Source organism: Schistocerca nitens, chromosome 2, assembly GCF_023898315.1.
Source record: "Schistocerca nitens isolate TAMUIC-IGC-003100 chromosome 2, iqSchNite1.1, whole genome shotgun sequence".
NCBI classification, from domain to species: Eukaryota; Metazoa; Arthropoda; class Insecta; order Orthoptera; family Acrididae; genus Schistocerca; species Schistocerca nitens.
Window position 1 is genome coordinate 552792116 of NC_064615.1, and position 15177 is coordinate 552807292.

A 15177-nucleotide genomic window follows, 5' to 3' on the forward strand; every position below is an offset into this window, starting at 1 on the left:
ACTGTGGCTACAACAGCTGTACAGAATACATTAGTCCAACACCCTCCCTAATACAAACATCAGTTCACACCTTCAGCCTATTTTCCTCTTCGTAAATCATCAATATTGCTGAGGCTCTCTGACATTGGAATAGCACCCCAGCTTTGTACATATGGGGGAATTCTGCCTGTCACTCAGGCATAGCTGATCTATTGATTTTACTGGACACATATAAGTCTCAACTTTATCTTCGATAAGGATGGAAGTTGAAGGAATGAATTAAAATTTATGCCATGGCCAGAACATGAACCCAGATCTGCTGCTTACTATGCAGATGTGCTAACCACTACAGCACTGTAGTATCATGGCTACTACATCTGCACAGACTAACATACTAGTAGTAGTAGCTTTATTCATTCATAGATCTCTTTTTACAAGGATATAGGACATGTCAAAGTATTTACAAGTATAGACCTATTTAAAATAAGCTAATTCATATCCACATACATTTACAGACTTCTAGTTAGAGGCAATCATTAGATTTACTCCTGATATATAATACTTTTTTTACAAATAACTTATTAAATAATATAATGCCATACTATTCACTTATATCTAACTATCAGTCACTGCACACACTATAACACATTGTTTCATAACACTTCACTCAATACACACACAAACACACACACACACACACACTGGTGATCTCTGGACCATTTTCTGTACTGCAACTTCCCATTTGATGTCCTGAAAAACTGAGTCAGCATTCCTCTATAATGAGTGAGTTGTTGAGCTCAGAAAGAGGAAGAGGTGTTAGTATTGTGCTATGCATAGCTTGGGGTAAGTTTTTCTAGTAAAGGAAAAAAAAAACATAGTGTGAATGTGTTATGTGGAATATTGGATGTGTTATAATCATTATTATTATTTATTTGTATAACATTTTTTTTACCAAACCCCTAATATGTTTTATCTAGTAATCCTAAAATGTATAAAGTGTGTTTCATAACAGGTACTTTTTAGCTGTCTTTTTAAATAAGGATATTTTTGCAATTTCTTTAATCTCTTTTGGTAATTTATTGTGCAGTTTTATTTCTTGGTAGAAAATGCTGTTTTATGTTTATTTTTTCTTGGTAAATGTAAGTTGAGTCTAGCTCATGTTCCATGGGCATGGACAGAGCTGTTTGTGCAGTAATTACCAATGTTATTTTTGATGTGTACAACTGACTGGTAAACATATTCACAAAGAGCAGTTAAAATCCCCAGGTTTTGAGCAGATCTTTACAATGAACTCAACTACTACTTTTGGTTATTATTCTTGTGGCTCTTTTCTGGAGTTTGAAAATTGTGTTCATATATTGTGCATTTGTTCCCCAATAAAGAATGCCGTAGCCTCATCAAACGCCCTCCCTAACACAAACTTCAGTTCACTCCTTCAGCCCATTTCCCCCTTCATAAATCATTAAATAAGAAACAAGAGCTTCTCATATCACGAAGACTGAAAAATTAAAGTGTTTGTACATATGCTTTGTACCATTTAGAACATACAGAAACTGAACAGATGTAGCTACATGGATGCATGTTGGTACCACATTTTTTTGTCATCAGTCTTCTGACTGGTCTAATGTGACCCACCACAAATTCATCTGCTGTGCCAAACTTTTCATTTCAGAGTAGCAATTGCAACCTACATCCTCAATTATTTGCTGGATGTATTCCAATCTCTGTCTTCCTCTAGAGTTTTTACCCTCTATAGCTTCCTTTAGTATCATTGAGGATATGACTTTGTGTCATGACAGATATCCTGTCATCCTGCCCCTTCTTCTTGTCAGTGTTTTCCATATATTCCTTTCCTTACCAATTCTCCAGAATTTAGTGAGACTGGACAATGCAGAAAGGTGGATTCCACATTATGACAATACCCCATATCACATGGCCACTGCAGTCATAGAGTTTTTGACCTCGAAAGCCATTTCTGTCATTCCACAGTCCCCCTATTCACCTGATCTTGTCCTTGTGACTTTTTCTTTTCTCAAAATTGAAAAATGTCTTAAAAGGACGTCATTTTGGGTCTTTGGAGAACATTCAGAAGAATGTGGCTGACATGTTAAAGGCCCTACCAGCTAAAGCCTTCTAGTGCTGCTACTGAGAGGGGGTACAACCACTCCATTGGTGTATAGCTGCTAGAGGCAACTGCTTTGAAGGGGACAATGTTGTTATTTGATAACAAATAAAAACTTTGGTTGTTTTCTCATTACTTTTCTCACATACCCTGTGTATGTAGAAGTGAAAGTAGGTAAATAGGCTAAAGTGAAATGTGTAATTTGTAAAATTGTTAAGCAGTTGTTTATCATTAAATGCATTTTTATGTTTGTAATTATATTTACCATATTCATGAAAGTGTTACCATTGTCACTTGGTATGGTTGAGCCAATGATATATCTGTGTGAGACCATCACCCATCCTATAGTTATGAATGTCATTCCGTTAAGGACTGATAAAGAGCCATATGGTGATTTCACACTCATTAATTGCTTCCAGTTTTTAGTTGCTGAAAATGCTGTGAATAACTTCTGCTTAGCACCTGAAACAGATACACTTATAATGAATTATGCAGCAACATAAGATATTGTATAACATTTTCCCCTCCCTTATTTATCATTCTGCAACACATGTCTAATACTAGTAATGCCTGTTACAAGCAGGTGCAGTTAATGACCTCAGTAAGGCTTTCATATTCTAAAGCTATCCTTCCTAGTTCATTATTCATTTGTACAGAAGGAGTGAATTTGTGATGGATTGTCTAATTCACAACTGGCCACTGTGACCAAAGGAAGTGGTCATGTGTGTTTGAGTAGTACTTGTATGGATGTGAGTGTGTTTTCTACTTCAGAAGAAGACCTTTCGGGCAAAACCAAAAATATATAGCAGTCTTTTCAGTGTGCCAGTCTGCAACACAAAGAGCCAAAGAAACTGGTACACCACTCTAATATTGTGTATGGGTCCCCGCGAGCCCGTAAAAATGCTGCAACACGATGTGGCATTGACTTGACTAATGTCTGAAGTAGTGCTGGAGGGAACTGACACTAAGAGTCCTGTCCATAAATCCATAAGAGTAGGGGGGGGGGGAGGGGGGGGTTGGAGATCACTTCTGAACAGCATGTTGCAAGGCATCCCAGATATGCTCAATAATGTTTATGTCTGGAGAGTTTGGTGGCCAGTGGAAGTGTTTAACCTCAGAAGAGTGTTCCGGGGCCACTCTGTAGCAGTTCTGGGTATGTGGGGTGTTACATTGTCTTGTTGGAGTTGCCCAAGTCTGTCGAAATGCACAATTGACATGAATGGATGCAGGTGATCAGACAGGATGCTTATGTACATGTCACCTCTCAGAGTCAGGGGTCCCACATCACTCCAACTGCACATGCCCCACACCATTACAGAGCCTCCACCAGCTTGAACAGTCCCCTGCTGACACAGAGGGTCCATGGATTTATAAGACTGTCCATACCTGTATATGTCCATCTGCTTGATACTATCTGAAATGAGACTTGTCCGACCAGTCAACATGTTTCCAGTCATCAACAGTTCAATGTCGGTGTTGACAGGTTCAGGAGAGGGGTAAAGCTTTGTGTCCTTTATTCATCAACGGTACACTAGTGGGACTTCAGCTCCAAAATCCCATATCAATGATGTTTCATTGAATGGTTCACATGCTGACACTTGTTGAAGGCCCAGTATTGAAATCTGCAGTAATTTGTCAAAGGCCTGCACTTCTGTCACATTGATCAATTCTCAGTCATTGTTGGTCCTATTCTTGCAAGATTTTTTTCCAGCCACAGCAATGTCAGAGATTTGATATTTTACTGGATTCCTGATATTTATGGTACACTCATGAAATTGTCATACAGGAAAATGCCTACTTTATCATTACCTCAGAGATGCTGCATCCCATCACTCATGCACTGACTATAACACCATGTTCAGACTCATTTAAATCTTGATACCCTACCATTGTAGCAGCAGCAACTGATCTAACAACTGCGCCAGACATATCTCTTTGTTTGAATACACATGCTTACACCAGTTTCTTTGGCACCTCAGTGTATATGGTGAGTTAAAGTCTATCCTTTTCATAATATTGTTGTTAGTAATTTTCAATGCCCACTTGTTGATAGTATCTATACAAATTATGCAACCTCATCTAGGGTTCAGAATGGAGGCTTGTATTCATATGGAACAGATTACAACAGATTACCAGCATGTATCAGCCTGGAATTGAAAATCTCCAAACATTAAAAACTGAACAAAATAATAGCTTATAAACTACTACTACCTATTGTTATTTTTGGACTCAAAGTTGTAAATTCTACATAAATCTCGTATTTACATTAATCATGCCTTGATTTTGCCAGTATATGGACAGCTAATGGTGATCTATGTAAGGTTCCACAAATGCCTTGTTAGAAACACTAGTTAGTCCACAGAAGATGAGGAGACGTGGCTTTTTACAACATAGCTGTTTTTTTTTTTTTAATTTATCTCTCTCTCTCTCTCTCTCTCTCTCTCTCTCCCTCCCTCCCTCCACCCCCCCTCTCTCTCTCTCTCTCTCTCTCTCTCTCTCTCTCTCTCTCTCTCCCTCCCTCCCTCCACCCCCCCTCTCTCTCTCTCTCTCTCTCTCTCTCTCTCCCTCCCTCCCTCCACCCCCCCCCCTCTCTCTCTCTCTCTCTCTCTCTCTCTCTCTCTCTCTCTCTCTCTGTGTGTGTGTGTGTGTGTGTGTAAAGTACTTAAAGTAGTTCATACAATTGTCAAATTGTCAGTATATCAGCCTAGTTGTAACTTTTTGGTAGTATACTTTACAGAAGCAGCCTGCAGTGGCTGCTTCTACCTATTAATGTATATTTAGACTAATTCCACATTCCTGGAGGCTCTCATTCATGATGGAGTTTACAGAATATGATGTGTAAATGAATGAATGAATGTATATGAACAGAATATACCAACATGCAACATGAAACTCTGTCTTGAGCAAAATATTCAGTCACCTCATTTAATACTGATACATGCATTGATACACTACCACATTGTATCCTAGATGCAGTGCTGTATCCCTGAAGTATTATATATAATTTTACAGCCTTCTACAATAGGTGGACAAAGACTCTCTACAACTTGTATCGCGGTTCATTACATAAGTAAAAGTCTAGTGGATTTAGCTCCAGAGAATGCAGAGGACAGAGAACTGGTCCACCTCTCCCAACCTCTCTGCAATTAAATGTGTTATTCTGAGCCAGTGGGCTTTAACACCAAGTGAGGAAGAATTCCATAGTGTATGAAATGTATGTTTTGTTGAACAGATAGAGGACAATATTTTAGCAGCTCAACCAGAATATTATCTACAAAAATTTATCTGTTGAGCATGGATGGAAAAAATATGAGTCCCTAATAAACAGTCATCAACAATTACAACCTAATGACACATAACCAAGGGGACATATTAGAATAATTTGTGTAAGTAAGAAAGAGTTTCATGTGATATGCTAGTACATTTTGTTTGTTTCCCTTGATTAATGCCCAACTACAAGAATTTCATTGTACTGGTCAAACCAGTAGCAGTATGACATTCCAGCCAGAGTTGTGGAAGAAGAAAGACTGGTTAGTGCACAATGGCAATGTACCCATGCGCCATGACAATCCACCCGCACACACCTCACTCATTGTGAAGGAATTCCTGGCCAAAAACAATATGGCAACAGACCCCCACCCTCCCTACTCACCTAACCTAGCCCCATGCGAAGTCCACCTGTTCCTGGAGATAAAAATTGCATTGAAAAGGCGGCATTTTGACTCAACTGAAGACATCCATGTGGAAATGCAATGGGTCCTAAACTTCACCCTGTGGACTACCAGGAGTGCTTCCAAAATTGGTAACAATGCTGGTATCATTGCATACACACCTGATATGACTAATCTGAAGGCGACGGAGGACATAAGGATGTAAGTATAGTTTTCTGATTTTTACAACTGCAATTCTTGGGTAGCACAAAGTATGAAGAGTTGTATATAAGGGCAGTCAAATTAAAACAAGACAGATGGAGAAAAGTATGTAAACTGTTTATTATTTCAAAAGTAACTGCCATATCTGTTAGTACATTTATCTCACTGTGAGACAAGATGGTCGATGCCTTCATGGAAAAATGTTTGCAGTTGCCTACTATAAAATTATGGATATGGTATTGGTAGATTCACTAAAGCTTTCTAGTTTATCTTTACAATCTTAAGAAGATACAAGCCTTGGTTCAAACTGTTCACACAATATTGTGACAGATAACAAATGTAGCCATTTACAGCTTATCAAAAATTATCTTCAATGTAGACACAACCAAATTTGCAACTGCACACTTACTGAGAAAACATAAATTTTGCAACAGACAAAATGTGTATTAAATGTAAACGAATCTCTGAGTGTTAATGTAATAGAAATAGGCATGTTAATTTCAGTAACAAACCAAAAGATGAAAGTTACAAATTGTGCAATAATGTTAATTTGTTAATTATATTACCTGTTGGAACTTTATATCTTATTCAAAAACTTAGGAGACCAGAGACACTGAAATGCTTCATAGTTTTTGTCAGTTCTATCCCTAACAGAAAATAGCCAAATTTGAAAAATGAAAATTGAATCATGATTTTGAATTCAAAACGATAGTTGATTCACAAAACTGTTCACACCAAACTTACTTTTATTATTTGTAAAGCCTGATATGGACATAAAACAGATGTAAACAGTTTGTACACAAACACAAAACTGCAAAACACATGTTTCATAATCAATAGTGGAAAACATGCTCAAATCAAATTAAATGTATCATTGTTAACACAATATAAACATATTCCCACAAATAATTAATGTTTCATGTTTTTCTAATTTTTGTGATGGTATTAACCTATCTCAGAAACATGTCAACTACAACCAAAATAACAACTCCAGCCTGAACCTGGAGATTTTACAAGTTCTTTGACCTATCGGTGCAGATGATGTAATTGGTTGTGAGGGATGCTAGGAAGTGGATGTGTGCTGAAGGTTGCTCTATAAATTGATCTCATCACTAATATAAGGGAATATTGTAATCATCTATGAAAGTGTAATAGAATCTGGAATTAAACCTTCTGGTAGAAAATGACATCATGACCAAGACAATCTATTTAAAGGCAAATGTCAGACTTAAACCTGCTACCAGAACCTATTTTTACAAGATTGCACAACAAGAAGAAGAAGCAGCAGCCTGGGAGATTACCACCAAAATTTCACATCACAAAACTATGTACAATTAATTCAGTTACTCCTTCTTCACTTTGTCCAAATTTAGATACTTTAGGTCAGAAGACTAGTGCTAAAATTTGGTCATACCTAAAAGGTATTATGACAGGTGAATGAAGCAGCATTATACTACAAAAACTGCTTGTACCCAGGTGTGTCTCTTTGTCTGAAGCAAATCAATGCCACAAATGTCCTTCTTCATGGCTCCAAAAATATGAAATTTGGATGAGAAGAGACTGGGATTGTATGGAGGAAGTGTAAGGGCTTCCTAGCAAAGTTTCTGCATCACATTGAAACAACCATGGCATCATGTGGGCTGACTTATGTTTTAACATGGCAATACAGTATTTTAACATTCTTTTCAGTATAGTATAGCTATATAACTTCAGATACAGTATTCATTGTACCAATATATTGTTTTGATTCATCAGCATTGTATTCATATGGTATGATTTGTGGAAATGGCTAACAGCCTGAATCAGGATGGCAAGGCAAGGAATTGAGTCATACTTCAACAGAATGTAAGTCCAGAGTCTTATCAAATAACTAATTAACAAATTTGCCGGTCACATTTAATGACTGCCTGATATCAATCATTATAAATGGTAGCACCCAGCTTCTCATTTCAAAGACAAATAGTATAATTTACAGCAAAACTCACTCTTATTAAAACTGACAATCATGGAGCAATTTAAGAATTGTCTTGCTGCACTTTCCTCTACTATAATCATGTAGATAAAGTAAAAACATTTCTTGTTAGTTCTGTTGCATTTGCTTCATCATAAAAGAAGAATGCCAAAAAGTCATAAAATTCACCTCAAGGGAAATTCCTTGCATCAAATGTTCAAAGCAAAAACAATAATCATTAACAAAGTATTATAGCTCAGATGACAAAAGACGTGAAAACAATCTATCTCCATGCCCTTGCCAGGTCAAAATAAATTCTAGACTTGTGTAGTTATCAGGTTATTGAACTTCACTGTTGATAGTTTCTGTTATCTGCTTTACTACTTCATCACTGGAAATTTTATATTCACTTTTGAAGACACATAAAGAGAATATAAATTATTTGACATGTCTCACAAGTATGGTAAACACTAAGAAATAAAAGAAACCTTTTTGTTGTTGTGGAAATCAGCTCGAAGACTCATTTGGTCCTCTCTCTGCTAGTTTATCTTTAGCAAGTTCTTCATACATGCATAACCACTACACTCAGCATCCATTTGAACCAGCTTCATATATCCAAGCCTAAGTCTTCCTCCACAAATTTAAGAATTTAAGAACCCTCAAACCTATGCTTCCTTCTATTATTAAATTAACTATTCATTGATGTCTCAAAAAGTGTTTTATTAACCTATTCCATCTTTTAACCAAACTGTGCCATAAAGCTCTTTTCTCCTCAATTCAGTTTAGTATCTTTTTATTAATATGATGGATTGCTACTCATCACATAGAGAAGGTGTTGAGTTGCAGGCAAACACAGTAAAAGGATTGCTAAACTTTTAGATTTTGACTAAAAAAATTCCCCCTTCAGAAGCAGAAAACACACACACACACACACACACACACACAGATATGCAAAACACACACACTCATGGTGGCTATGCCTATGGCCACTCAGGTCACATTAATTTCTTGTTATTCCATCTCAGCTTTCCATTATTTGATTATACCCCTTCATTAGTTATACAATATGCCCATCTAATCTGCAGCATTTTTGCGTAATACCACATCTCGTAAACTTCTATTATCTACTTGCCTGTGCTGTTTATCAATGACTTCTCACTTCTATATAAAGATGTATGGCAAACAAATACTTTCAGAAAGTATTTCCTAACATTTAATTTCATGTCGAATATTAATATATTTCTCTTTTTTAGGAAATACGTATGTGGGAAGTCATGGTAAAATTTAAATAATGTAGGGTAAAGGTGACCACTTACTGAATAGTAGAAGCACTGAGTCATCGACAGCATACATCAGAGAGAAAGAAAACTTGCTAGCTTTAGGGGTAAAATGGTAGTTGTGTCAAGAGGGGTTGGTAGAGAGAGACGGAGATGGCAGGAAGGGGTTTGGGGGTGGGTAACTAGTGGGTCGGGTGGAGACAGCAGGTTTGCTGGCTAGGAATATGAGAGGGAGTGGTGATAAGTCTACAGGCTACACATCTAATGCAGTGGCAGGTAGTGAAGCAGCCGTAGAAATTGAGCATGTTGTGCTCAGCTGGATGTTGTGGCATTGTGTGATCAACATAGTTATTGGCAGCAGTTTGGCAGTGGCCATTTATTGTGGTGGACAGATGGTTGGTTGACATACTGACATGAAAAGCTGTACAGTCATTGCAACAGAGTTGGTGTATGACATGGCTGCTTACATTGGTGACTCTGCCTCTGTGGGATGGAATAAGCCTGTGACAAAACTGGAAAAGAAAGTACTTGATAGGTTGATTTGACAGGTGCTGTACCTGTGTCATCTACAGGGATGTGATACCTGTGGCAATGGGTTGGGAGTGGAAGTGACATACAGATGGACCAGGATGTTGAGTAGTTTGGGTGGATGAGGAATACCACTTTAGGAGGGGTAGTAGGGTTCTTGGTTTGGATGTCCCTTATTTATGGGCATGATGATAGATAAACAAAGCCTTGTTGAAGGATAGGGTTCGGCTGTTCCAGTCCAGGGTGATATTGGGTAATGAGGTGAGCATTCCTCTGTAGCTGATTCTTGGGGATGGTGGGACAATTACGTGGGGTGTTCTCATCATTTCAGATCCACCATCCAGAGTTGGTCAGGCTGTATGAGTGTGATTTTGTTGAAGGGACCACAGCTGTCAAATTGCAGATACTGTTGTGATTTTGGGTTTAATATGGACAGAGATTTCTTCCATTCTTTTCACCCTCCAAACTTTCACCTTTTTTGTCCTGTTCCATTTACACACTTAATAATTTCATTTGTCCATTCCCCAAGTTATTTCATGTTTTTCTAGCACCATCCCCTGTTTTATCTATCTGCACCAATTCAGGAAAGTATTCCTTAAGTAAATCCTTATTCCCCATCCTATTTGTTAAATGATCCTTCAGCCCCTACTCCCCCCTCACCAACTGCCTAACCATAAAAATTCCCTTTTCTGAATGCCATCTGTCCTTTCACAATGACCTTCATCTTTTCAGACTTCACCAGTCCCTATCCCTCACAAACATGGTACTGCAGAAACACATCTCGGTGCCACCACATCCCAGAACCACCTATGCTCCTTCCACAAGATTTCATAACTGAGCAATCCTAACTACATACACCCTGTCTCCAAAATAGAAACCCTTTCCCTTCAGTGCCTGGAAGAGTATTCCAGATGCCACCTCCATAAATTGTCCAATTTGTTGACATCCTACTCCCACTTTGGAACACTACTACCTATCAATACCTATCCTACCCACAGTGAACCCCCTTATCAACCCCTCTCAGCACCCAGATCCTGCTTAGCTGCCTTTTTCAAATTTGCAAGAGCCTACAAAACTTCATCTCTCCACTACACTAATTCCAGAAACCAAACAAACCTAAAACACTTTTGTTAACCTTTCCACCAAAAACCTCAATTCAACAGAAGTTTCAGTCCTATCCAAAGGCCTCATCTTCATTCCAAGCCCATGTTTAGCCCTTAACCACCTGACACTGGTCTCAGAGACTGGTGAGGTTTTGTTTTTAAATGTTTTCCATTATTATGCACATGACACAACTGTGAGTCAACATACTCTTTCCCTTCCCCTCCAGTTTGTGCCGTGTCCTTGGCAGCTCCAGATGCGTGCACACTTGGTAACACTTTTTTGCATGTGGTCCATGTGACCAATGTCAGGAGGTTATGTAACATTAGTTAAATTACATATTTTTTTTATTTTTGTAGGGTAACAATGTCTGAAATGGACAAAATGGAGAAAAATATAGTCCAATGGTTAGAGGAAGCTGACATAGATTCTCAAAACTTATTATCCACATCAGAACTCCCAAATGAAGATTGCAGTGATGTAGAAGATGTTCCAGTGGATAATATCATTGAAGACAATCATCAGTCCAATTCAGAAGTCGAAGGTGATGGGCCTGAACCTCAGCCCATGGAACAAGAGAATGACATTAGGACGCTGATGGAGGATTCATCTTCTGATCATGATGTTCCAGTGGCAAGATACCATAGCTACTTTGGTAAGAACTGATTTTGTTAGTTTTCCTGTCCTCCTGTCTCAAGATCAAGGACTATGTTTCATAACATCATACAGCACTCACATGGACTTAGACATAATTGTCAAGGTGTTCTGCATGAAAACACAAAGCCTCTGGATTTGTGGAGCTTATTTTTCTGTGAAAGTATATTGGGAGAAATAATAAAATATACTAACAAAAATATCAGATAAACTCAATCTAATTACCAAAGGGAAACAGCTGTTCATGATGTAGATTTAACTGAATTGAAAGCCTTCATTGGTATGCTGTACTACATTGCCATTTTCAAATAAAACCATACACATTACACATGCTGGTACAGCAAAGATGGCACAGGCAGAGAAATATATTGCTGTATTATGAGCAAGAACAGGTTTGAAGTACTGCTCAACCATCATCGGTCTGATGATGCAAATACTTGAATTGAATGCCGCAACGCTGACTTAGCTGCACCTATATTCTAACTTTTTGAAATGTTTATTCAGAACTGTAAAGACATCTGTTCCATTGGCAGCTATGCTTGCATTGATGAAATGCTAGTTGCTTTATCTGTAAAGTGCAAATTCAAAATGTACAGCCCAAAAAAACCACACAAATATGGTTTGAAAATCATGTGCATCAGTGATGTCGTCAGAAGGTACAAACAGAAATGTGACCACCAGTCATTGGTTCACATCAGTGGAGCTACTGAATGTGCTAAAACAAAAACAACTGACACTATTGGGTGCCATGAATAAAAACAAGCATGAAATCCCACCTGTGTTTCTTCTCAGGCATGATAGAGAAGTTGGATCAGCCATGTTTGGCTTTACATCTGATGTTACACTAATGTCTTTTGTACCAAAGCAAAATAATTGTGTTCTTGTTTCGGCCAGCATGCATCATACACTGGCCATTGATTCAGATATAGAGAAACTAGAAATGATCATATTTTACAATAGTACAAAAGGCAGCATTGACATTCTACATCAGAAATATGCTATCTACTCCACGTCTAGGCAAACTCAATGAAGGCCAGTGGCAATATTTTATAGAATCCTTGGCACAACTTCAACAAATGTGTACACTGTTAGTAACATGAACCATGCACAAGTGAAGGACTATGCCTGAATTTCATAAAAAAGTTGGCACAAGACCTTATAAAGCTTCACTTGAAACACCACGTGCATACTTTTGGCTTGAAAAGAGATCTTCAGTGCATCATAAATCAAATTCTAAAAATGGATCAAATGTCCAGTACATTATCAACTGAAGCTTCAGAAAACTTTAAAAAAGGAAAACATGCTGGACTTGTGGCCCCAAAAAGAAACACAAAACAGTCTATTTATGTTTTGCAGGTAAGAATGCTATTTGCATTGAATTCAGTCAAAAAATGTGCGTTGAGTGTCACTGCAATTTATGAATGATTGTTCTTTGTAATTTTGAAAATCTTATGTTAATATGTGCCAAAAATGACTTATATATTATGGATAATATATTGAACTTCTCATAAATATGGAAGAATATTGATATTACATGGAGTTATACTGCCAGATCTCAAATTTTTTAAGTTCCTACAATTTTGCCTAGAATGAGTAAACTTTTGTTAAGTGTTGATTTTTGATATATATAAGTATACTTTTGCACATTTTGAAGTTGATTATGATTAAAATATTATGAAAACAAAGACACGGCTTTAATTTATTGCAATATTTTAAAGTATTTTACCATAAAAGTTAAAATATGCAAGTGCTCCCTAAGAGCGATGTCAGGTGGTAGTGTATCTGGAACACACATCAGGTGGCCAAGGGTTAACCATAATGGACTTGTCAAAGAACTACTCTCCTTGTCCTGGTCTCTACAGGGGACACACTTCCTTGCGGCCAATTCCTCAACCAAAGCCAGCCTAATTCCAATGTGTGTCCCCCCACCCCTCTTACCACCCTCTAGTCAACTTTCAGAATTCCTTCTCAACCACTATCATGATGAATTGCAGTGGCTGTGTGACAGACAACTGTCTGATGCCTCCATCTACAAGCTCTGCCATAGTGAACCCATCTCAGAAGTCCAATGTAACCTCCAATCCTTATTGAAGTCCTCTGGGTCCTCCCAAGTCCATTTCCATCTACAAGCCCAGCTTCTATGTGCTCACCAAAATCCACAAACCCAACAACCCTGGATGCTCCACTATAGCAGGTTATTGTGCTCCTACTGACACAATTTCTGCCCTTGTTGACAATCACCGCCAACCATCTACCCAAAACCTAGCCTCACATGTCAAAGATGCTAACCAGTTCCTTCACCAACTCTCCACCATCTGCACTTCTTTACCTCCTGAATCCCTATTTTTCACTGTTGATACCACCTTTCTATACACCAACATCCCTCATGGCCATGGCCTAACCTCTCCCGTCATTCAGACTCCAAACCCACCACCTCACACTTCGTACACCTTACCAACTATATCCTGACACAAAATTACCTCTCCTTTGATTGGAAGATATCTAAACAAATCCATGGTGCAGCCTTGTATACTTGCATGGCACCCTCCTAGGCCAACCACTTTACGATCAATATAGAGGAAAACTTCCCAGCTTCTCAAAACCCAAATCCATTGTCTGCTTCAGCTTCAGTGATTTTATCTTTATGAACTTGACTCAGGGCAAAGACACATAATCCTCATTCCTTCACAACCTCAACACCTTCTCTCCCATCCTCTTCATGTTGCTCTCCTCGGCCCAAGGAGCCACCTTCTTGGACACTGGCTTGCACATCTCTGTTTCCATCCACACCTGTCTCCATGTTAAACCTACTAACAAGCAAGAAACCTGCATTTTGACAGCTGTCATTCTTTCTACATCACAGAATCACTCCCATACAGCCTAGTAATCTGTGGATGGCATACTGCAGTGCAAGAATTCCCTTGTCCAGTACACTGCAGATGTGATGAGGGCCTTCAATACATGCAGTATCCTACAAGTACAAACATAGTTCACAGACAGATTTCCCATTCCACATTCTCAGACACCCCTAATCCCCCCCCCCCCCAGGAATCAGCTACAAAGGAGTCCTGCCTCATCACCTAATATCACCCAAAACCAAATGAACTACATCATCAAGCCTGGAAGTAAAGGACATTCTACCCAAAATCCATCCCATCACTCTTAATGGGTATTCCTTCACCTGCCCAACCTACAGAACATCCTGGTCCATCCATCTGCAACTCCCACTACCAACCCCTTGCTACAGTAACACCTGTGAAAGCAGCCATGTCATATACCACTTCTACTGCAATCAATGTACAGCTTTTTATGTCAGTATGACAACCAACCAGCTGTCCCCCAGAATGATTGGCCACTGCCAAACTGTGGCCGATAACAAAGTTGAACACCCAGTGGTACAACATGCAGCTGAGTGCAACAAGCCCAATTTCAATGGCTGCCTTACAATCTGGACCATCTGGGTCCTTCCGTCCACCACCAACTTTCTGAGCTACGCAGACGGGAGTTGTCTTTGCAACACATCCTTTGCTCCTGTCATTCTCCTGGTCTCATTCTCCATCAACCAACTGACCCATACCCTCCACCAAACAGTTTTCCCTTTATCTGTCCTGTGATCCCCTTCCAATCCATGTCTCCATGTCATCTTCATTGTATGCTGTACCTCATATAACATACCTGTCCAAACATGTCTAT

The 15177-nt window shown here is 38.7% G+C and overlaps 1 protein-coding gene across 1 annotated transcript in view; it reads right to left on the reverse strand.

Annotated features, from left to right (window-relative positions):
* LOC126236574 (nose resistant to fluoxetine protein 6-like) overlaps nt 1–15177 on the reverse strand; it is a 259898-nt gene that overhangs the window by 140379 nt on the left and 104342 nt on the right. Inside the window, exon 5 of the mRNA XM_049945986.1 lies at nt 2367–2563. Within this exon, the coding sequence (XP_049801943.1) occupies nt 2367–2563 (197 nt within the window). The remainder of the gene's footprint in view (nt 1–2366; nt 2564–15177) is intronic.